At 52.2% G+C, this 23,129-nt stretch overlaps 1 protein-coding gene and 1 long non-coding RNA gene across 2 annotated transcripts in view; one reads left to right on the top strand and one right to left on the bottom strand.

Moving 5' to 3' along the window:
• Positions 1 to 10,238: 10,238 nt before the first annotated feature.
• On the bottom strand, positions 10,239 to 13,641 carry LOC119963857. The gene is made up of 2 exons (XR_005460185.1): positions 13,425 to 13,641; positions 10,239 to 10,629 (listed from the first exon to the last, which is right to left on the bottom strand). It is a non-coding gene; the product is annotated as an uncharacterized LOC119963857 (long non-coding RNA).
• Positions 13,642 to 14,038: 397 nt separating this feature from the next.
• LOC119963856 (apolipoprotein L3-like) overlaps positions 14,039 to 23,129 on the top strand; it is a 43,903-nt gene continuing 34,812 nt past the window's right edge. The window contains exons 1-2 of the mRNA XM_038793210.1: positions 14,039 to 14,156; positions 21,067 to 21,155. Of these exons, the coding sequence (XP_038649138.1) occupies positions 21,134 to 21,155 (22 nt within the window). The 5' untranslated portion in view covers positions 14,039 to 14,156; positions 21,067 to 21,133. The remainder of the gene's footprint in view (positions 14,157 to 21,066; positions 21,156 to 23,129) is intronic.

Raw genomic sequence — 23,129 nt, 5'->3', positions numbered from 1 at the left:
AATTAACACCCTGGAGACATATCAATTTTCCCCTGCTTTCATTTATAATCTGGGGCTTTAATCTTGTTCTTTGAGACCACAATTTCCTTCCTTTGTTAATTCACAGTATTTTTTATTTGAAACTAGTCCATTTACGGGAAATATTCTACTTTCAGTTTCACAGTTATAAACTGAGCTGAAAATCAACAATGTATAAAATGGCTCTTGATATATTAACAAATGTCCGGGAGTGCGACGTGACCAGTAGATTCTTGGTGAGGCCTCCCACAGGCGTCTTGGCAGCCATTACACCTCGCGGGATTGACCCAAGGGCCACGATGAGCACAACCAGAGTACCACGCACAATGGACGGGACAAACCGCAATCTACCAGCCTCCCGCCATCTAACGGCCTCCCCAGGGGGTACCCTGCCAGGCGACATTCAGCACTGGGCTACACAAACCTGGCACTGACAAGGCACCCGGGTGGCACTGCATAGCCAGCAGGGGGCACTCCTGGAAGATGGGGGTGGGGGCAGAAAGGAGGCGTGTGAAAACCTGAAAGCGGGCCACTCAGTGAACCCCAAAACGGGGTAACCTCACTTTGGGGGGCGGGGGGTAATGCCTATATGTGTGGGGGTGACATTGTCTATGGGTGGAGGTGTGGGGGTCTCTCAAGCACACTTAGACTTCGGGGCACCCTTTCAAAATGGCGGCTGGATCTCTGAGGAGCCGTTCAGTCCACTGGATTCAGCTTTCGAGTGATGAAAAAAATTCCATTTGTGAACTAAATCGGTAAGAATCTCCCCAGGGCCCAAAAACGTGACACAGGTCGCGATCCTCCGGCCTTGTTATACTCACGCTCAAGCGTAATGAGGCTGGTGAATAGCGGAAGAGACCAAAAATGGGCACCTTACCAGGCGCCAAACAGTTTGCAATGCAACCGGCCGGCAGCGCTAGGTGACATTGGGCTGTCGCCATAGTGCGGCGAGAAACCAATTATCACCACTTGAGCCCCATTTTCATATAATTCAGCGTCCTCCCCAATGGGTGCTCACGCTGGGGCCAAATTGTACCCCTTTTGAAAAACATGAACCTGGCAGAAGGGCTTCTGAAGCGGGTTGAGGAGGTGAGTAGACATCTTTGCTCACAGGCAAAGAACCTTGCCTCACTGGGCTTGCCGCCCCTATGCTCGGTAGGGGATTGGCCACCCTCGGCTGCACCTGGGAGGGAGGCAACCACCACTGCACCACCATTCCAACCCCTGGACCGTGTGTCCCCATTCCGGGGACAGCCCTTGTCTCTGCCTGTCTGCCCCACACACCACCCATAACCCCCACCAACCTCCGAGGCCTCTGGCCGTGCTGCTGAGGCTATTGTTGATAGGGAATTGGCACGCGTGGTTAAGTGAGCACTTCAGACATGCCTAGTGGATTCCCGTGAGTGGGTGAGCCTTGTAGCATGTGGGAGTCATTGCCTAGCATTCAATTGCACCTTGATACCTGGGCACTGTGGGAGGGAACATCACACACGCAGCAGCCAACATCCGAACACCCAGGATGGGACACAGTTCCCGGTTCATCACCATCGCTGAAGGCAATTCCCGCTCGCTGCAGCACATGGAAATTCTGCCGGAAGATTGTGCCCTCAGTGTCATCCCTGGGGTGGCATCCCCGAATCAGGGGCTGGTCTCCCCGGTGGCATGGTTGTGAGCTGTGTGGGGTTGGCTGTGCAGGAACAGTATAAGTGCAGCTCTCCCTTCTTAGCAGGGGGCTGGCGAGCGCGGTCCCGGCGATTCTGCCGGCAGGACCATAATATACGGTATGAAGTGTCATGTGAGAGAACCTTTTGGAAGCGGGTGTTTAAGAAATGTACCTTTAAGAAATGAGTGTTTATCAGTGATGTCAGAGTGGAGCTGGGCTGTGTGTCAGCTTTTTACTTCCGTTTTAGGCTGTTTGCTGTAGGGTGTGTTTTAGTTTTGTTTTCAGAGCTGGATCGCTGCTGTCACAGCGAGAGGGTGCATGAGTCTCTCTCGCTATAATCTAAAGACCGTAAATCGATCCTTTGGTGATTTAAAACTAATAACTGCTCTCAGTAGTGACTTTAACCTGATGTGCTTTCTGTTTCTTTAAGTCTTCTGGATGTTAAAAGGAAAGCTTAAAAGATTACTTAGTGTTGTATTCTTTGGTGGTTGTATTTGAATTGATGGTTGCTAAGATGTTCACGGTTTGTTTCAAAAAGGATAACTTGAGTTAATAGAATAAATATTGTTTTTCTTTAAAAGATACTTTTCCAATTCTGCTGTACCACACTTGTAGAGTGGGCCATGTGCTCCCCATACCACAATCTGTTAAAAGTCATGGGTCAGCTGAAATCCATGATACAACTTTGGGGTTCTCTAAACCCTGGCCCATAACAGAAGCCCATTGGGCCTCACTAAGTGGACCAATTAACAGTTGATAGCGGTGATGGCATCGCCGGTCCGAGCGTCAGGAAGGTCATGGCACTTCCCGCTTGCTAACGCCATTGGAAAAGTTTTGGTTAAATCACACCCTTATCTCAGCCAATTAAGCTGTTCGGGTGTTTGATCGGATCCGGCATCAAAATATAACTCAAGCATTTTGCAGTTTAATTGTGGATAAATTAGCTACAATTAACACCCTGGAGACATATCAATTTTCCCCTGCTTTCATTTATAATCTGGGGGCTTTAATCTTGTTCTTTGAGACCACAATTTCCTTCCTTTGTTAATTCACAGTATTTTTTATTTGAAACTAGTCCATTTACGGGAAATATTCTACTTTCAGTTTCACAGTTATAAACTGAGCTGAAAATCAACAATGTATAAAATGGCTCTTGATATATTAACAAATGTCCGGGAGTGCGACGTGACCAGTAGATTCTTGGTGAGGCCTCCCACAGGCGTCTTGGCAGCCATTACACCTCGCGGGATTGACCCAAGGGCCACGATGAGCACAACCAGAGTACCACGCACAATGGACGGGACAAACCGCAATCTACCAGCCTCCCGCCATCTAACGGCCTCCCCAGGGGGTACCCTGCCAGGCGACATTCAGCACTGGGCTACACAAACCTGGCACTGACAAGGCACCCGGGTGGCACTGCATAGCCAGCAGGGGGCACTCCTGGAAGATGGGGGTGGGGGCAGAAAGGAGGCGTGTGAAAACCTGAAAGCGGGCCACTCAGTGAACCCCAAAACGGGGTAACCTCACTTTGGGGGGCGGGGGGTAATGCCTATATGTGTGGGGGTGACATTGTCTATGGGTGGAGGTGTGGGGGTCTCTCAAGCACACTTAGACTTCGGGGCACCCTTTCAAAATGGCGGCTGGATCTCTGAGGAGCCGTTCAGTCCACTGGATTCAGCTTTCGAGTGATGAAAAAAATTCCATTTGTGAACTAAATCGGTAAGAATCTCCCCAGGGCCCAAAAACGTGACACAGGTCGCGATCCTCCGGCCTTGTTATACTCACGCTCAAGCGTAATGAGGCTGGTGAATAGCGGAAGAGACCAAAAATGGGCACCTTACCAGGCGCCAAACAGTTTGCAATGCAACCGGCCGGCAGCGCTAGGTGACATTGGGCTGTCGCCATAGTGCGGCGAGAAACCAATTATCACCACTTGAGCCCCATTTTCATATAATTCAGCGTCCTCCCCAATGGGTGCTCACGCTGGGGCCAAATTGTACCCCTTTTGAAAAACATGAACCTGGCAGAAGGGCTTCTGAAGCGGGTTGAGGAGGTGAGTAGACATCTTTGCTCACAGGCAAAGAACCTTGCCTCACTGGGCTTGCCGCCCCTATGCTCGGTAGGGGATTGGCCACCCTCGGCTGCACCTGGGAGGGAGGCAACCACCACTGCACCACCATTCCAACCCCTGGACCGTGTGTCCCCATTCCGGGGACAGCCCTTGTCTCTGCCTGTCTGCCCCACACACCACCCATAACCCCCACCAACCTCCGAGGCCTCTGGCCGTGCTGCTGAGGCTATTGTTGATAGGGAATTGGCACGCGTGGTTAAGTGAGCACTTCAGACATGCCTAGTGGATTCCCGTGAGTGGGTGAGCCTTGTAGCATGTGGGAGTCATTGCCTAGCATTCAATTGCACCTTGATACCTGGGCAGTGTGGGAGGGAACATCACACACGCAGCAGCCAACATCCGAACACCCAGGATGGGACACAGTTCCCGGTTCATCACCATCGCTGAAGGCAATTCCCGCTCGCTGCAGCACATGGAAATTCTGCCGGAAGATTGTACCCTCAGTGTCATCCCTGGGGTGGCATCCCCGAATCAGGGGCTGGTCTCCCCGGTGGCATGGTTGTGAGCTGTGTGGGGTTGGCTGTGCAGGAACAGTATAAGTGCAGCTCTCCCTTCTTAGCAGGGGGCTGGCGAGCGCGGGTCCCGGCGATTCTGCCGGCAGGACCATAATATACGGTATGAAGTGTCATGTGAGAGAACCTTTTGGAAGCGGGTGTTTAAGAAATGTACCTTTAAGAAATGAGTGTTTATCAGTGATGTCAGAGTGGAGCTGGGCTGTGTGTCAGCTTTTTACTTCCGTTTTAGGCTGTTTGCTGTAGGGTGTGTTTTAGTTTTGTTTTCAGAGCTGGATCGCTGCTGTCACAGCGAGAGGGTGCATGAGTCTCTCTCGCTATAATCTAAAGACCGTAAATCGATCCTTTGGTGATTTAAAACTAAAACTGCTCTCAGTAGTGACTTTAACCTGATGTGCTTTCTGTTTCTTTAAGTCTTCTGGATGTTAAAAGGAAAGCTTAAAAGATTACTTAGTGTTGTATTCTTTGGTGGTTGTATTTGAATTGATGGTTGCTAAGATGTTCACGGTTTGTTTCAAAAAGGATAACTTGAGTTAATAGAATAAATATTGTTTTTCTTTAAAAGATACTTTTCCAATTCTGCTGTACCACACTTGTAGAGTGGGCCATGTGCTCCCCATACCACAATCTGTTAAAAGTCATGGGTCAGCTGAAATCCATGATACAACTTTGGGGTTCTCTAAACCCTGGCCCATAACAGAAGCCCATTGGGCCTCACTAAGTGGACCAATTAACAGTTGATAGCGGTGACGGCATCGCCGGTCCGAGCGTCAGGAAGGTCATGGCAGTTCCCGCTTGCTAACGCCATTGGAAAAGTTTTGGTTAAATCACACCCTTATCTCAGCCAATTAAGCTGTTCGGGTGTTTGATCGGATCCGGCATCAAAATATAACTCAAGCATTTTGCAGTTTAATTGTGGATAAATTAGCTACAATTAACACCCTGGAGACATATCAATTTTCCCCTGCTTTCATTTATAATCTGGGGCTTTAATCTTGTTCTTTGAGACCACAATTTCCTTCCTTTGTTAATTCACAGTATTTTTTATTTGAAACTAGTCCATTTACGGGAAATATTCTACTTTCAGTTTCACAGTTATAAACTGAGCTGAAAATCAACAATGTATAAAATGGCTCTTGATATATTAACAAATGTCCGGGAGTGCGACGTGACCAGTAGATTCTTGGTGAGGCCTCCCACAGGCGTCTTGGCAGCCATTACACCTCGCGGGATTGACCCAAGGGCCACGATGAGCACAACCAGAGTACCACGCACAATGGACGGGACAAACCGCAATCTACCAGCCTCCCGCCATCTAACGGCCTCCCCAGGGGGTACCCTGCCAGGCGACATTCAGCACTGGGCTACACAAACCTGGCACTGACAAGGCACCCGGGTGGCACTGCATAGCCAGCAGGGGGCACTCCTGGAAGATGGGGGTGGGGGCAGAAAGGAGGCGTGTGAAAACCTGAAAGCGGGCCACTCAGTGAACCCCAAAACGGGGTAACCTCACTTTGGGGGGCGGGGGGTAATGCCTATATGTGTGGGGGTGACATTGTCTATGGGTGGAGGTGTGGGGGTCTCTCAAGCACACTTAGACTTCGGGGCACCCTTTCAAAATGGCGGCTGGATCTCTGAGGAGCCGTTCAGTCCACTGGATTCAGCTTTCCAGTGATGAAAAAAATTCTAGTTGTGAACTAAATCGGTAAGAAACTCCCCAGGGCCCAAAAACGTGACACAGGGCGCGATCCTCCGGCCTTGTTATACTCACGCTCAAAAGCAACGAGGCTGGTGAACAGCGGGAGAGATCAAAATGGGAACCACGCCAGGCGCCAAACAGTTTGTAATGCAACCGGCCAGCAGCGCTAGGCGAAATTAGGATCTCACCGTAGCGTGGCAAGAAGCCAATTATCACCATTTAAGCCCCATTTCCATGCAATTAATGAGAGCCACCATTATCCAGCTGCCTCCTGCCATTCAGTGGCCTCCCCAACAAGTGGTCACACTGGCACCGATTAGTACTCCTTTTGCAAACCATGAACCTGACGGAAGGTCTTCTGTGGAGACCCGAGGAGGTGAGTAGCCATCTTTGCTCACAGGCAATGAGTCTGGGGGCGCTGGGCTTTGCTGCTCCTGCGCTTGGAGGGGGATGGGGCACCCTTGGCTGGGGGTGGGGGGACCCTCTGCAGGGATGTGCCACCATAGGGGAGTGTGAGGGGCGCTGGGGGGCAACTACCACTTCACCATCATGCCAATGCCTGGATCGTGTGTACCCATTCCGGGGCTGCCCTTGTCCCTGCCCGTCTGCCCCACCGACTACCCATAACCCCCACCAACTGCTGAGGCCTCTGGCTGTACGTCTGAAGGCTGTTACTAATAAGCTATTGCCAATCATGGTGAAGTGAGCACTTCATATATTCCAAGTAGGTTCCCGTGGGTAGGCCATTTATCATGTGGGAGACATTGCCTAGTATTCCAATCCAACCTTGATGCCTGGAAACTGTGGGAGGCAACAACACACACGCAGCAGCCAACATCTGAACACCCAGAGGGATGGGACACAGCTTCGGGGACATGCCCATGGCTGGAGGGTGGATGGTGCCATGGGGAGGGGGGAGTTTGGAGAGATGGGCAAAGGGTCCAGGGGTCAGCCCGCATTGCGGAATAAAGTGACAGAGGCAACATAATGGTTGTTCAAAAAGTTGTTCAATGTTCTGCACAATATCCCGGTTCCGATAGTGCCGCCCCCCCCCCCCACCCCCTTACCCCACCCTCCCCCCACTCTCCACCCCCTAGCTATCCCCCTTCCCCCTACCCCCATGTCCTTAGTGATCCTCAATGTGCCTGGCCTTCCTAGCTCTCCCACTATGTCTTGGTGTTTCCCCAGGATGCACATCTGAGGTGGAGGCAGCCGGCTGTTTACCTCATCCCATGGCCCTCGATGTCCCTGGCGGGCGTCCTCTGCGGGCTCTGGGGCCGGAGGGCGTTGGTTCACTTGTCGGCAGCACATGCACAGCCTCGATTCCCTATCCCGCGTGCTGCCTGCGGGACGCTTCATCAGAGGGGGTGGAACTCGGATGAGCTGCTGGCCACTGTCACCACTCCATGGGACGGGTCCAGGTTGGCACCCAGCGTCCCCTCCCCCCATAGTGCCCTGTGGCTCACCCTCCTGGATCACCGAGGGAACAGGACATCCCTCCTGGCCTCTACTGTGTCCAGGATGCTCCCCAGGTCAGCATCCCCAAATCTTGGTGCTGGCCTCCGTGGCGCTGGTACGGGAATTGAACCCACCCTGCTGGCCTTGTTCTGCATGACAAGCGAGCACTTTAGCCCACTGTGCTAAACCAGCCCCTGTGCTAAACCATGGCCTGTCGCTCATCTTCCTGGATCCCTGGGGGAACAGGACTTGCCTCCTGGCCTCTACTGCGTCCAGGATGCTCCCCAGGTCAGCATCCCCAAATCTTGGTGCTGGCCTCCTCGGCGCCATTGTTGTGGGATGGCTGGGGTTGGCTGAGTAAGTGCAGCTTAAGTGCTGCTCAACCATGTTAGCGAGGGGCTGCCGAGCCCGGTCCCGGTCAATCAGCTGGAGAGTCATCATTTGTGACTCGTTATGGCCTCGTTAAGTGGGCCAATTAACATTGGATAGTGTTGCCGGCCTCGCTGGGCCGAGCGGTGGGAAAAGCGCTCGCTCCAGCACTTGGGAATTTTCCCGGAAGATCGCGCCCTCAGTGCCATTGAATAGCGATGGGGATATTGCCGGCAGAGCCGGCGGGAAACTCCCTGAAAAATCCACCACAAATGACACTTCAAATGTTTGCATTAGATCGTGCCCAAACAAATTCCTTGTTGGTGTTACAGTGACAGTGAATGAATTGAGTATAACGGTACAGGTATTTCTATGTTGAATGTAGGAGTGTGTCTCTGTAAATGGTAATGATGCACCTCAGGGTAAAGTTAGCTCTCATTCTGGGATAGGGCTGGAAAGTTTCAAACAGAGCAAAGCTTTTGAGATGTTAATATTTATCAGCTTTAAGATACAAACAGCTGTTTGCGATACAGATGAACGGGTTCCTCAGCAATGAGGGGTGTTTTTACTTTGTGAACTTCACTGCAGCGTCGAGAAACATCCGCTTTCCAACGGCACTTCGCATTTGTTTAGTCCTCAGGGAGTTTCTCTCACCAAGGCCACATGGGCGGCACGGCAGCACAGTGGTTAGCACTGTGGTTCACACTGTGGTTAGCACTGTTGCTTCACACCGCCGGGGACCCGTGCCCAGTAAATGGTGGACTGGCTTTGGGGAGTCAGGAGGTGAGTTACTCACTGCAGGATTCCTTGCCTCTGACCTGGTCTGGTAGCCACAGTATTAATATGGGTGGTCCAGTTTAGCTTCTGATTAATGGTAACCTCCAGGATATTGATTGTGCGGGATTCTGTTCGGCAATGGTTGTTTCCTGGCCCTTGTCAGCCATCACTATTACTTGCTACTTGTCAGTCCAAGCTTGGATATTGTCCAAGTCTTGCTGCATTTAGATATAGACTGCTTCAGTATCTGAGGAGTCGCAAATGGTGCTGAACATTGTGCAGTCATCAGCGAACGTGTGGGGTGGGGAATCTGGTTCAGCCCACCGTCAGGATTCTCCGTTTCACCGGCTGGTCAATGGGGCTTCCCATTGTGGGGCACCCGCACACCATCAGGAAACCTGCAAACTGCCGGAAAACGGAGAATGCCGAACGGCGGACAATCCAGCCTGTGATGTCAAGGGAAGTCAATTTCAGGGGCTGGATTCTCCATTTCAGAGACGATGTCCCCACACCGTCATAAAAACTGTGATCTTTCAGGCCAGAAATACTGCCATCAAAAGGCCACAGATTCGCACCTCTGCAGGGGTCGAGCAGGGAGGCATTGAGGAGCTCCCATCTCCAGCTGCAAATTCGGGCCGCCGCACATCCGGGTCAGCGGCTGCCTGTGCCCCATGGCGGACTCAGACCGAGGACGTGAACCGCGGAAATAGTGCCCCCCATTGACCGCGCGCCCGACCCTGACCACCCGCTCAACAAAGGCCCAGTCCCGTATGAGGACCCTTCTGCCCTCCATTCGGCCCGCACCGACCATGGCGGCCGCGGACTGCAGCCGTCTTGCGAGATCCCGGACTGTGGGACCAGATTAGAAATATGCCGTCGGGACTTCTGCCATTTGGGGGCAGAGAATAGCGGGGCCGGTCTCAAGCAATGGCCGCAGGTGGTGGATACGCAGCACGGTGTCTTCCCCGAGTACACCGCTTTTCGGGGGCCGGGGAATCGAGGAACCGGCGCCGGTCCCGTTTCCATGCGTGAAACTGAATTCTCCGCCCCGGTACTGAACACAATTTCGACGTCAGGGTGCGGGGAATCCAGCCCCACCTCTTCTGCCCATGGTTGAACCAAGGCTTTCTTGGAAATTTTTTGACTCACAATTTATCTCTCATCAGGAAGGTATTTGTTTTTGTGGCAGAAGTAATCTTTATTTTAGGAGTTGGCAACTGTTAGGCTAAATCTCAGTTCAATGAGTGAGTCGACACAGTAAGGCTTCAATCAAGTAGATAGTTTTTTTTACTTAGGATTGTAACACGTACAGCCATCTGAGTTATGGCTGGAGAAGGCGCATTCTGCCGAGCCTCAAGTTACACACACTGATAAAGGTTGTTCCGCGCGCAATGGCCTTGGGCGGGTTACATAGCTGCCCACTCACAGTACTGTTGCTAACCTAAATGTTATCTAAACCGCCACCCCCATCGCCCTCCTTAGTCAGAGCTAGAAGCAGCTGCAGAAATATACCTTACAATCCCTCCTTTGTCCTCTTATGAGGACAACAATTACTTCCCGCGCCCCCTATGTTTTGAAACGCGCGCAAAAAGAAAATAAAAAACCCTTTTTGCCAAGCGTTCTATACCGCCTGGTTGGGTCTTGAGGTCTCAGGAAGGTGAGGACCCCCCAATCCTCTTGGCTCGACCCGCCGGAGTCTCAAGTCCTTCCCAGGGGCGGTGTACATTACATACAATTTTTGCCTTGCCCCTTATAACCCGCGCGTTTTTCTTTCGTTCCCTTCCCCCCCCCCAGTTTCACATTTCAGCTTCTAAGTACTCTTCTTGGTCAAAAATATCTTCATGTCCTGGTATTTAGGAGGTAGTTCCTCCCGGTTGGCGAATGCCCTCAGCCCACGGGATTTTTCCGGGTTTTCTGATACACACCAGGTCCCCTTCTTTTATCGGACTCTCCTGTCCTTCTTCTCCGTCACCGGCCGCGTTGTTCACCTGTTGCGAAACTAAAGTGACCATGTTACCGAGCATTTTGATATATTGACTCATTTCAATTTCCCTATCTTCCCATGTTTGCACCCACTCCGGGTTGGTCTTGGGTCCTGGGTCGTTAAGAGGGTGAAAATTCAAAACTTAAGATTTGCAAGTTCCAATTAAAAAGCATCTTCAGCTGTGTGGACTGTTCATTACTTTATCAGAATTTAAAAGGCCAGAACTCGCAGGCAAACCAGCATGGGAGTGTCAAGACATCTTCTGGATTACACACAAAAGCTTGTTGAAAGGGTTGACTGTCTTGCAGAGACAAAAAGGGGGGTATAGTGGGTGCATAAATTGGAATGATGCCATTCGCATCTCGAAACTTGTTTTTAAATTTTTCACTCAAATGGCTGGGAGTAAAAGTTGGAGTGCTGCCAAATTCCCGTTATCAAGTTTTTCAGGGAACACAATATGTTATTGAAACTCATGGACATATTTCATTTACCCATCTGTTGTTTATAAGTCATTCTGCAATCTCATAATTAAAACATCTGCTTTGTGAGACAGTTTAGTTTCACATTACTGATGATTATTTGTGTCAGGGAAGTTTTAACCCTGAACTAATGAAACACCGGCTTGATCATATTTGTCATATGTATTTCAACTATCCTAACCTCCACTGAACACCATATTTGTCATATATATTTCAACTATCCTAACCTCCACTGAACACCATAAAACTAATATTTTCTTATTTTTACATACGTGATTTTGCACCCTGATTAAAATTATAGCCTTTGAAAAGAAAAACAATTGTTAACTGTACTCAAACTATAATCTTTAAAGACAATGCGTAGACAATTTGAAGCTTTCAAATAATCACAGCTCGTAACAAGGCAAGGTCTGAAGTCAAAGTCTGAATACAAAGACTGTGAATAGTTCAGAACAAAGTTTAGATGCCTAAAACTCTCTCTCTCTCTCTAAAATGGAACAAAATTAAAATACTGAACAAAATTTTTCATTCTCCTTCAAAAACTTTATCTGTGTCATTCCATTTAAGTCAATTTCTACTGATTAATTTTAGAGGCATTAGCTATTCTTAGAGATGTATATTTCTTTGTGCAGATGACCTGCTTGCTGAAATGGTTAAATTTTTGTACAGAATCAAAAGTGGTGGAGAACTTGGCATGATGCCATCTCCATCCGTTATGTGACCTTAGACATTACCCATCCTTTCTTTCAATTTTCAATGTTCGTTATTTAACTGGTTTTTGGAAAGAGACATTACTGGACGTTTATTTTTCTTTTATTTCAAGTGAGTTGAATTACTGCTGAATTTATCTGGACGGCTTGAAACGATCTGAAGTTATTCTCGACATGTATCCATTCTTAAGTTTCTAACCGTAACCTTGTATTGATTTTCCTCCCCATTTTTTTGTTTTGGGAGGGGGGGTTAGTCATCCTCAGATATTCCTGAACAAAAGTAATTGAGTGTTTTAGCCCCTTTCTGATCTTTTGGACTTCACTTAATTTGATTATTTTTTTTCTCTCCTTGAGACATTCCGGGACAGTCGTTAGCCGTAATTGTTGGCAGTTTTGTGAGGTCTTTACGCTATCTTTACCCACTTGATTGCTTTGCTTAAAGGAGTTAGAGCTCAATTCCTTTAAACCAGCCTGTCTTCCAAATGGTATGAAGGTTTAATTTATATCATTTGTGCTTAGAACTTTATTTGTCTTATCTTTACTTCTGTGTATCTCACCATTTTTCTCTGTTCCACAGAAATCACACCCATCTTTGATCATTGTTTTTTTTTTACCAGAGTATTTTGCTCTTCAAAAACCAAAAAAAATGTTTTAAACTGACTTTTTTACTCATTTGGCCTTGATACTAGATTTATTGGATGTTACCTCACCGTCTGTCCGCCTTGCCAAGTGATTCTAATTTTAGGCGGTCAAAGGTTTGACTACTCGCCTTGTCCACCGGCTCGAGCGGCGTCCAGCTCAGCAAATCCTTCCAGACTTACACTAAATGTTAGGGGTGAAAATATTCACACAAAGGCCTGAATATAGCTTAAACTCACATGGATTAATATACAGATTCAAGGCGGATAGCCTAATGACTTGGTTATTTTCCCATATGTGCCGTCCTTTTTTTTTTAAGACGTTGGCTGTTTTAACTATTTCTTTCTCTGTCAATTTTATACCCAATTTTAATGCATTAGTTTTCCCCCAGTGGCCATTTTTCTTCTAAATTTTTATGCTCTTTTCGCGCGCTAATGTTACCGGACATTTATATTTCAAGGACATTTATATTTCAAGTCTCTTATGAACCGGTGATAATAGATCCAAAACTGTTTTGTTTTCAATGCCCGACCTTCACGTGACAGATCTCTGTTCTTAATAACCAGTCTAAGGCAACAAAACAATTTTCCGATTCTAAGACTCTACTTCCTTCTCACTCTACTTCTGAGATCTGACAGTTTTTTAAGTAAAGACTTTGAGTAAATATTATCACTAATATTTGGTCGAAGGTAATAATTCTATTTCCTTCTCACTCTACTTCTGATATCTGACAGTTTTTTAAGTAAAGACTTTAAGTAAATATTATCACTAATATTTGGTCGAAGGTAATAACATGCCCTCTACTTCCTTCTCACTCTACTTCTGAGATCTGACAGTTTTTTAAGTAAAGACTCACTCTACTTCTGATATCTGACAGTTTTTTAAGTAAAGACTTTAAGTAAATATTATCACTAATATTTGGTCGAAGGTAATAACATTAATCTTACACCTTAAGGACTTTTAAGTTTAACTTAACACTTACGTGTCACAATCCCAAGGCGTTTGACGTCCGGCTATGGTCGTCTTCTAATTTTGTCTCCTTTTTCAATCACTGAGACAATTATTACACAATTTAAAATTTCAATTTTGGAGTTTTGATTTAACAGGTTTGACTCCGTACCTTCTTTTTAGCCGGCTTTTAATTGTCTCTGCGATCTTAAACGGAGTTGTGTTCGACTCCCCCCCCAACGTCGGGGTCACCAATTATGGAGGGGGCATGTTCAGAAGGCTGCGTGTTCAAATCACGTCGGGGTCACCAATTTGTTAGGCTAAATCTCAGTTCAATGAGTGAGTCGACACAGTAAGGCTTCAATCAAGTAGATAGTTTTTTACTTAGGATTGTAACACGTACAGCCATCTGAGTTATGGCTGGAGAAGGCGCATTCTGCCGAGCCTCAAGTTACACACACTGATAAAGGTTGTTCCGCGCGCAATGGCCTTGGGCGGGTTACATAGCTGCCCACTCACAGTACTGTTGCTAACCTAAATGTTATCTAAACCGCCACTCCCATCGCCCTCCTTAGTCAGAGCTAGAAGCAGCTGCAGAAATATACCTTACAAAACGTACTCTAAATATTGCAGTTTCAGTTTCACAGTGTGTTTTTATATAAATGTGGTCTTTGGTCTCCTCAGTCTGTGTAGAGTGTATCAAGGCTGCCGCAAACACTTCACCAAATCAAATCGCTGTGAATCTACAATCATTGTTTCGGAATATGTAAGTACATATTATCAGTGGCAAAATGATAGTTTGTAGTTATGGTTTTGTTCTAATACTTTGATCAAATCCAGACCTGGTGTGATGATTCATGTTAAACTCCTTTTCAGTGAGTTTGCAGACAATGGGATGCGAGGGACAACGTTAGATTTAATTCTTTTCAATGAAGCAATACTAAGAGTGGGATTGGATTTTGCTGCTGAGCTAACATGGAGGGTAACAATGTGCCAGATTCTCAGTGGGAAATGTTCCAGATACGCTGCTGCTTTTAACTGCAAGATACCTTTCTAATTTTTTAATTTCTCAGTTTCCCACACAATAATGATCCTGATTCATTGGGCGCGATTCTCCGCTCTCACGCCGGTTCGGAGAATAGCGGGCCGCGCATATTTTCACGGCGACGCCGGTCCGATGCCCTCCCGCTATTCTTCGAACCCCGTACAAACTACACGTCGGCATTCCCGGCAAAGGCCTCGAAAGACCCCCCCCCACACGACCAGAAGCCCGACTTTTTGGCCCCCCGCTATTCTCCGGCCCGGATGGGCCGAAGTCCCGATGTCCTCACGCCATGTTTTCACGCCGGCCAACACACCTGCTTTTGAAGTTTGTCAACCAGTCGTGCTGGCTGACGAGAGCTTCGAGTGGGTGAGCGCACCGCTCAGCGCACAGCTCAGCGCACTGCTGGAGTCTGGCCACAACCGGGAAGGCATCCCCGAGAACGGGAGAGGGTCCAGAGCGGGGGGGGGAGGGGGAGACGGAGGGGGGAGTGGGGGAGACTGAGGGGGGTGGGGGAGACTGAGGGGGGGGGTGGGGGAGACGGAGGGGGGAGTGGGGGAGACTGAGGGGGGAGTGTGGGAGACGGAGGGGGGGAGTGGGGGAGACTGAGGGGGGAGTGGGGGAGATGGAGGGGGAGTGTGGGAGACGGAGGGGGGAGTGGGGGAGACTGAGGGGGGAGTGGGGGAGATGGAGGGGGAGTGTGGGAGACTGAGGGGGGAGTGGGGGAGATGGAGGGGGAGTGTGGGAGACTGAGGGGGGAGTGTGGGAGACGGAGGGGGGAGTGGGGGAGACTGAGGGGGGAGTGGGGGAGACGGAGGGGGGAGTGGGGGAGACTGAGGGGGGTGGGGAAGACTGAGGGGGGGTGGGGGAGACGGAGGGGGGAGTGGGGGAGACTGAGGGGGGAGTGTGGGAGACGGAGGGGGGGAGTGGGGGAGACTGAGGGGGGAGTGGGGGAGATGGAGGGGGAGTGGGGGAGACTGAGGGGGGGAGAGTGGGAGACTGAGGGGGGAAGTGGGAGACGGAGGGGGGAGTGGGGGAGACTGAGGGGGGGGTGGGGGAGACGGAGGGGGGAGTGGGGAAGACTGAGGGGGGAGTGTGGGAGACGGAGGGGGGGAGTGGGGGAGACTGAGGGGGGAGTGGGGGAGATGGAGGGGGAGTGTGGGAGACTGAGGGGGGAGTGGGGGAGACTGAGGAGGGAGTGGGGGAGACTGAGGGGGGAGTGGGGGAGACTGAGGGGGGAGTGTGGGAGACTGAGGGGGGAGTGGGGGAGACGGAGGGGGGAGTGGGGGAAACGGAGGGGGGAGTGGGTGAGACGGAGGGGAGGGGAGTGCGAGTGGGGGGGGGCGGGGGTAGGGAGAGAGTGAGCGAGTGACCCGTCCAACCCCGGTTACAAAATGTCTGCCACCATGCCATTGCGTGCCGGTCACGAGGACACGGCCGCTGGTTGCCCTGTGGTTACGGCCACAGGCCACTGACGCACCGGTGAAGAGGGCGTAGTTAACTGCCCGTTGGATGCAGAAAGTGACCAGGGGTTAGGCTGCCCGCGTGTCAGCAGCGCGACCAGGCCACCGGGACACACAGGTATCCCGTGGCAGGCGGCTGCCGAGGTGTCGACTAACCTCCGTCTAACATGTCCCGTTTCTCTGCCCCCCCCACCACCCTTCTGTAGGTTAGCACAATGTCTGCGAACAGAACGGCTATGTTCTGCGCAGTGGTTGGGGCCGCTGCACTGCATTTGGAGATGCAGCAGCATCCACAGCCACAACCCGCAGTGGATGCAGGGCCAGCTGCAGCAGCAGAGGGAAGGGCCGAGGAGTTGCCAGTCGTCGAGCAGCATGGGGGGGGGGGGGGAGGAGGAGGAGGAGGAAGAGGAAGGGGAGAGAGTGAGGGTGCAGCCACGGCGCCAGAGGCGACGACCAAGGCTGAGGGTGTACAGTGCCTGGATCTCTTTCCTAACAACTACGGACATCACCTGCAGGAGGAGACTCCGGCTGAGTAGGCGGACGGTGATACATATCTGTCACCTCGTGGCGCACCTCGCCCCACGTGGAACGGGGGGAGGACACGCGATCCCGGTTGCCATCAAGGTGACGGTCGCTCTTAACTTCTATGCGACCGGCTCCTTCCAGTCTCCGAGCGGGAACCTCTCCGGGATCTCCTAGTCATCGGTCCACAGGTGCATCCGGGATGTGACCGACGCCCTCTATGCCATCACGGACCGCTACATCGCCTTTCCCGAGGACCGAGCAAGTCAAGACTCACGAGCTCGTGGATTTGCCAGCGTGGTCAGGATACCGATGATGCAGGGGGCAATCGATTGTGTTCACGTCCCCATGCGCCCGCCTGCAGGGGACAGGGAGGTGTTCACAAACAGGAGGGGGACATACTCCATGAATATCCAGGTGTTGTGCGTTCATGCCATGTTCATGAACGTCTGTGCAAGGTTCCCAGGGAGTGTGCATGACTCCTACATACTGGCGCAGTCATACATCCCTGCGATGTTTGAGGGACGTCCCCCCCCGGCTGAGTGGCTGGTTGCTAGGTGACAGGGGTTATCCGCTGAGGTCTTGGCTGATGACGCCTATACGGAGGCCTCAGACCAATGCGGAAACACGATACAACGAGGCCCATGCAGCAACCAGGGGTGTGGTGGAGCGCTACCTTGGCCTCCTGAAGATGAGATTCAGGTGCCTGGCCCGCTCCGGAGGGGCCCTGCAGTACCAGCCCGACAGGGTCGCTCGCATTGTTGTGGTCTGCTGTGCGCTGCACAACATCGCGATGCAGAGGGGAGATGACCTGCAGCAGGAGGCGGAGGGAGAAGCCAGTGGCAGTGGTGCCAGCACAGAGGAGGAGGATGAGGAGGAGGAGAGGGAGGAGGAGTAGGCTGGTGGAGTGGCGGGCGCAGCACGCAGACACGACCCAGGTCCTGGTGATGTCCAGGAGGCGGCACGATGGACCCGGCGAGGACGGCGGGCATACGACGCCTTGGTGGCAGCACGGTTCACGCGTCGCATGCAACGTCCCCGCTGAACACCAAACCACCACCTGCATCGCTAGTCATGCAGGCTGTCAACACCCAACTGCCCCCCCCCCCCCCCCCCCCCGCCCCACCCCCTCTCAGTGTACAGTGCTCCAATTCGACATCACCCTTACCACTGGGTCCAGACGGTATGGCACAACATTGATGGCTGTGTCAGCGGGTGTGATCAGTGCCATGTGGAATGATGACAGCCCGTTCTGTGAAGAGCTGTGAGCTCAGAAACGTTAGAGAGAGTCTGACCCATGGCAATAGCTGAACCATCCACCTTGGTGGCCGCTGAGTTTGTCACGGACACTCCATCACGTGCTCGCGTGGGCTAGCTGTGGGAGGGGGTGGGGGGAGGAGCAGGGACTTCACACCCGGCACCGAAGTTTCACCGCTCGTCAACCCCAGCGACACTCGGTCACCATCACGATTCCTGTGGCTGTGGAACAGTCACACGGTATTACAAGTAAGGTGGAACAGTGCGTTTAATGTTAACAATAATTTACAGGTGCCCTAGCCCCTACAACTAAACTGTGCCCTTCACCCGTGCCAACTTACTCAGTGTCTATCTTTGTTGCCTTGCGGGCCCTACCACTACGTCTAAGTGATTCCCCAGATGATACAGCAGGAGTGGAGGAGGATTGCTGCGAATCGCCCCCCTCGACTCGTTTCTCCTTCGGCAAGCGTTTCCTGGGGCGACCCGGCCTTGATGGGCCAGGCTGCTCTGCAGGCGTCTCGGGTAACGTTGTGCCACCCTGCTCTGCCTGCTGCCCACCCGATGCACCAGGGATGGGACGGGGGAGGCCGAGAATTCCGGGACGTCCCGTGATGAAGTTAATGGGACGGGCCCCGAAACCTCCTCCACCCTCGGGGAGCCCGGTGGCCCCCGGGCCTCACTTTGGGACAGAAGTGCGAGCGGGGAGGTGCCCCGTTGCGCCACCGACACCTGGCGCTGCCAGTCCTGGAGGCCTGCAACGGTATCTACCAGGATCCGAAGGTTTGCAGAGACGGAGTCCAGGGAGTTAGACATTCCCGCCAGGGACTGTGCGACCTCAACCTGTGTGTGCACGAGGCCATCCAGCACATGTGTCAGGCGGTTGATGCTCTCCGCGACTGACTGCTGGGACTGTGCCATTGACTGCTGTGACTGTGCCATGGCGTGCTGCGACTGGGCCATGACCTGCTGAGACTCGGCCATGGCCCGCAGGGCGCCGGCAATGTCGTGTTGGCTCTGGCACATTGCTGCCTGTGAGAGGGCAACCCTGTCCAGGGCCGAGGATGACGCGTGCACATTAAGCCCAACGCCTTGCATAACCTGACCCATTGCCTCCACCGCGGATGCCACCCGTGCGGTGTCGGCCTGGGTTGCTGCCATGAGCGGCACCACTCCCTGCTCGTGGACGCGGTTCGACTCCTCTAACAGCGTCTGCAGAGTCTGGAAGACAGCCCTCATCCCATCATTGTGTCCCTGGGATTCTTGATGCATCGGCTGTGCGGGTGGGTTGAGAAACTCCAGGAACTCGGTAAACGTCTCGGAGCCAGCTGGATGCTGGGCCTGGCCTGCCCTCCACCAGTCCGGGCCCTCGGCTGCTCCAACCTCCGCTTGCTGTACTTGCTCAGCTGTGATGTGCGACCCAGACTGTGACCCAGGAGCCTCATCACTAAATAGGCCAACCGGGGTGAGTGTCTCTGGGATGGTGGATGGTGTGGGAGATAGCTGTGCCGCAAGCTCGAGGTCGTATTGGGTGCACCCCTCCTCTATGTCATCGGCCCGCTGAGAGGCCGCAGGGCGTTCGCGGGCCATTTCTCTCTCTTCCTCTCTCGCCGCCCTCTGAGCGTCCTGCTCCACAGATTCGGTTAGGGAGGATGGGACTCCCCGCTGATCGGGCACCTTCTGTCGTGCGGCCCTGGGTGAGGTGGGGGCAGATGCCTGTATCTGTCTGCAGCCAGACGGCCCTGGTCGTTCGGCATCACGTCCTAGGGAAGAGAATGAAACGGTTATTTAGAGACGCTCAGCCGGGCACTGGACGGTCCCAGTGGGCAGGGTGTGAAGGGACAGAGGATGGGGGAGGTGTCCAAGTGGGCAGGGTGTGTGAAGGGACAGAGGATGGGGGAGGTGTCCAAGTGGGCAGGGTGTGTGAAGGGACAGAGGATGGGGGAGGTATCCCAGTGGGCAGGGTGTGTGAAGGGACAGAGGATGGGGGAGATGTCCAAGTGGGCAGGGTGTGTGAAGGGACAGAGGATGGGGGAGGTATCCCAGTGGGCAGGGTGTGTGATGGGACAGAGGATGGGGGAGGTGTCCCAGTGGGCAGGGTGTGTGAAGGGACAGAGGATGGGGGAGGTATCCCAGTGGGCAGGGTGTGTGAAGGGACAGAGGATGGGGGAGGTGTCCAAGTGGGCAGGGAGTGTGAAGGGACAGAGGATGGGGGAGGTATCCCAGTGGGCAGGGTGTGTGAAGGGACAGAGGATGGGGGAGGTGTCCAAGTGGGCAGGGTGTGTGAAGGGACAGAGGATGGGGGAGGTGTCCAAGTGGGCAGGGTGTGTGAAGGGACAGAGGATGGGGGAGGTATCCCAGTGGGCAGGGTGTGAAGGGACAGAGGATGGGGGAGGGGTGTGTTTGTCATGCAGGGTTATCTCACTTGTTGCAGCTCCGCCAACCTCGCATTGCGCGATCTCCTGGGTGGCAGATCCCCCAACAAGGTCCAGTGCCCTCTGCTCAAACGTGGTGAGGGGGTGCAGGATGGGCGAACTCCCTCCAGTCTTGTTCCGCTCACGAGTGTTGTGAGCGGTCTTGTCCTGTTGGGGGAGGGGGCATAGGTAGATCATTACAATACGGCAGGTATCAGCAGTCCGTCCAGACACTGGCACAGTTTGGGGGTCAAGTTGTAATAAGACCATTGCATCTCTCCACGGGGGCCAGAGCGCTGGGTCTGTGACAACTTTGTGAACCACCCTCAACTCACTCTGCCCCAACCCCCCTCCACCCCTCGTGCCGGGGGGGGGGGGGGGGGGGGGGGGGGGGGGGGGAGGTGGGTGATTAAGTAAAGGGGGGAGGGATGGTTGTGACCCAGGGGCACCCTCTTGGCACTTACCCTGGCAGCCCTGGTGAGGTCGTGCATCTTCTTCCTACATTGCTCTGCAGAGCGAGGGGTCTGCCCCACAGCACTGACGGCAGCAGCCACCTCACGCCAGGCCTGGCGCACCGCGCTGGCAGGGTGGCGATGCCCTCTACTCGGGCAGATGATGCCCCTCCTCTGCTCGATTGATTCGAGCAGCGTCTCCACGTCAGCCTCCACGAATCGTGGGGCTGCTCTCCTTGGCTCCGACATCCTGGCCTACAGTTTCTGTGCTCGCCTGCGCCTTTTTACGGCGTCAAGCGGCGTCACGTGGGCGTGTTCGTGTCGTCGCCGCCTTCCGGCGTCATCGCGCACGTGATTGACGCGGCCCCGTTCCTAGCCCATTTCCCGGACGTGAATACGTCGGGAACGGGGCCGTGTCGGGCCGTCGTTTTCACGGCCGACTTCGCGATTTTCCGCGGGTGCAAAGAATCGTGCCCATTATTTCTTGTTTAATCATGTTGTTTAAATGCAATTTGTTGATATTTTTCAGTTTCTTCCCCTTAAATCAGAAGAATTTGTTTGAAGTCATCTTGTGAAAATTACACCTTCATCCGAAAATGGAAATGGAGTCAAAAACAGGTATTGTAAATATTTTGATTGATTTTACTTGAATTGATGAGAAACTTCAGAAGAATGAAGGGTGAGCTCAAAGAGACTTACAAAATTTGAACAAAACTAGACAGGGTAGATATAGGGAAGATATTACCAATGATTTAAAAAAATAATAATTTTAGAGTGCCCAATTATTTATTTTTTCCAATTAAGGGGCAATTTAGCGTGGCCAATCTACCTACCCTGAACATCGTTTGGTTGTGGGGGTCTAACCCACGCAAACATGGGGAGAATGTGAAAACCCCACATGCACAGTGATCCAGGGCTGGGATTTGAACCCGGGTCCTCAGCACCGCAATCCCAGTGCTAACCACTGTGCCACATGCCATCTGAGATGTCACCAATGATGGGTGTATCCAGAACCAGGGTTTACAGTCTGAGGATTCAGGGTAAACCATTTCGGATAGAGATGAGGAGACATTTCTTCACCCAAAGATCGGTGAGCCTGTGGAATTCATTACCACAGGAAGTAGTTGATGCTAAAACTTTGAATATATTCAAGAGGCAGCTAGATGCAGCACTTGGGGAGAATGGGATCAAAGGCTATAGGGGGGAAAGCAGGATTAAGCGATTGAGTTGGATGATCAACCATGATCGTGATGAATGGTGCACAGGCTCAAAGGGCCAAAAGGCCTCCCCTGCTCCTATCTTCTATGTTTCTATATATCTGTGAAGAAGAGTTCTGTGAAGAGTCAGATGGACTCAAAATGTTGGGTGTGATCCAGTGGCCTCGTCGGACCTAGCTTGGTCTGGAGACGAAGCAGTTGAATCTCGTGAGATTTACGATGCTTTAAACGTCTCAAGAGATTCAATAGAATCTCGCGGGATGTCGTGATCTGGATGTCACTCCCACTGAGCGAGATCCAGATAGGCATATTTAAGTGAGCCATTCGGGTCATTTAAATATGCGCTTGCTGGATTCCCCTGGGGCCTGAGACTCGGCGGCCGGGCATGGGAGACCTCACCAAGCCGCTGTTTAGTACTGATCCACACAAATTGGACCAGTTGCAATGACACCTGGGGTTTCCCAGGCTATTGGAGACCCCTGGGTTATTGGACATTGGGCATGGTGGCCCCGACACTTCCACTGGCACCTAAGCACCTTGGCACTGCCACCCAGGCACCTCGGCATTGCCACCCAGGCACGCTAACAGTGGCACCCTGGCACGGCCAGGTTGACTAGGTGGCACGCCCAAGCTGGAAGGGTGTCCAGCTGGCACTGCCAAGTAGCCCAGGTGCCAGGGCACTCTTGCCATGGGTCGGGCCATGCCCATTAGAGGTGGTGTGAGGTGTGCTCGAGGACCCTGGAACCGATATGTTGAGTGAAGTGGGGGGGGGGGGCGGTTCAGAGATTGCAGAAAGGTTCCTGACGGGGGAGTCGAAAGATCAGGCTACCTTTAAAAATGGCGGCCCTGATCCACGAGCATTCGTACTGGAAATGACTGAAGCGCTTCCTTGCCGTAGATTTCCTCACCAAGACCAAAAGAACTGACAAAGTTCCGTTGAATAGCAGGGTAATTCGGAATGCTGCAGGTGCCCAAATCCGGAAATAGAATTTTTTGCTTGAATCGCGCCCACTAACTCCGTTTCTCTCTCTCAGCAGATGATACTCCTAGGTGTAGGACAAGTATTCCATGGCGTAGGAGATGTACATCATGGTGTAGGGCATGTACTCCATGCTGCAGGACAGTACTCCACGGTGCAGTACAGTACTCCACAGTGCAGGACAGTACTCCACAGTGCAGTACAGTACTTCACAGTGCAGGACAGTACTCCACGGTGCAGGACAGTACTCCACAGTGCAGGACAGTACTCCACGGTGCAGGACAGTACTCCACTGTGCAGGACAGTACTTCACGGTGCAGGACAGTACTTCACGGTGCAGGACAGTACTTCACGGTGCAGGACAGTACTCCACGGTGCAGGACAGTACTTCACGGT

Source organism: Scyliorhinus canicula, chromosome 3 (assembly GCF_902713615.1).
Source record: "Scyliorhinus canicula chromosome 3, sScyCan1.1, whole genome shotgun sequence".
NCBI lineage: Eukaryota > Metazoa > Chordata > Chondrichthyes > Carcharhiniformes > Scyliorhinidae > Scyliorhinus > Scyliorhinus canicula.
The sequence above is the reverse complement of the archived record's forward strand: the minus strand, read 5'-3'. Positions and strand labels throughout refer to the sequence as shown.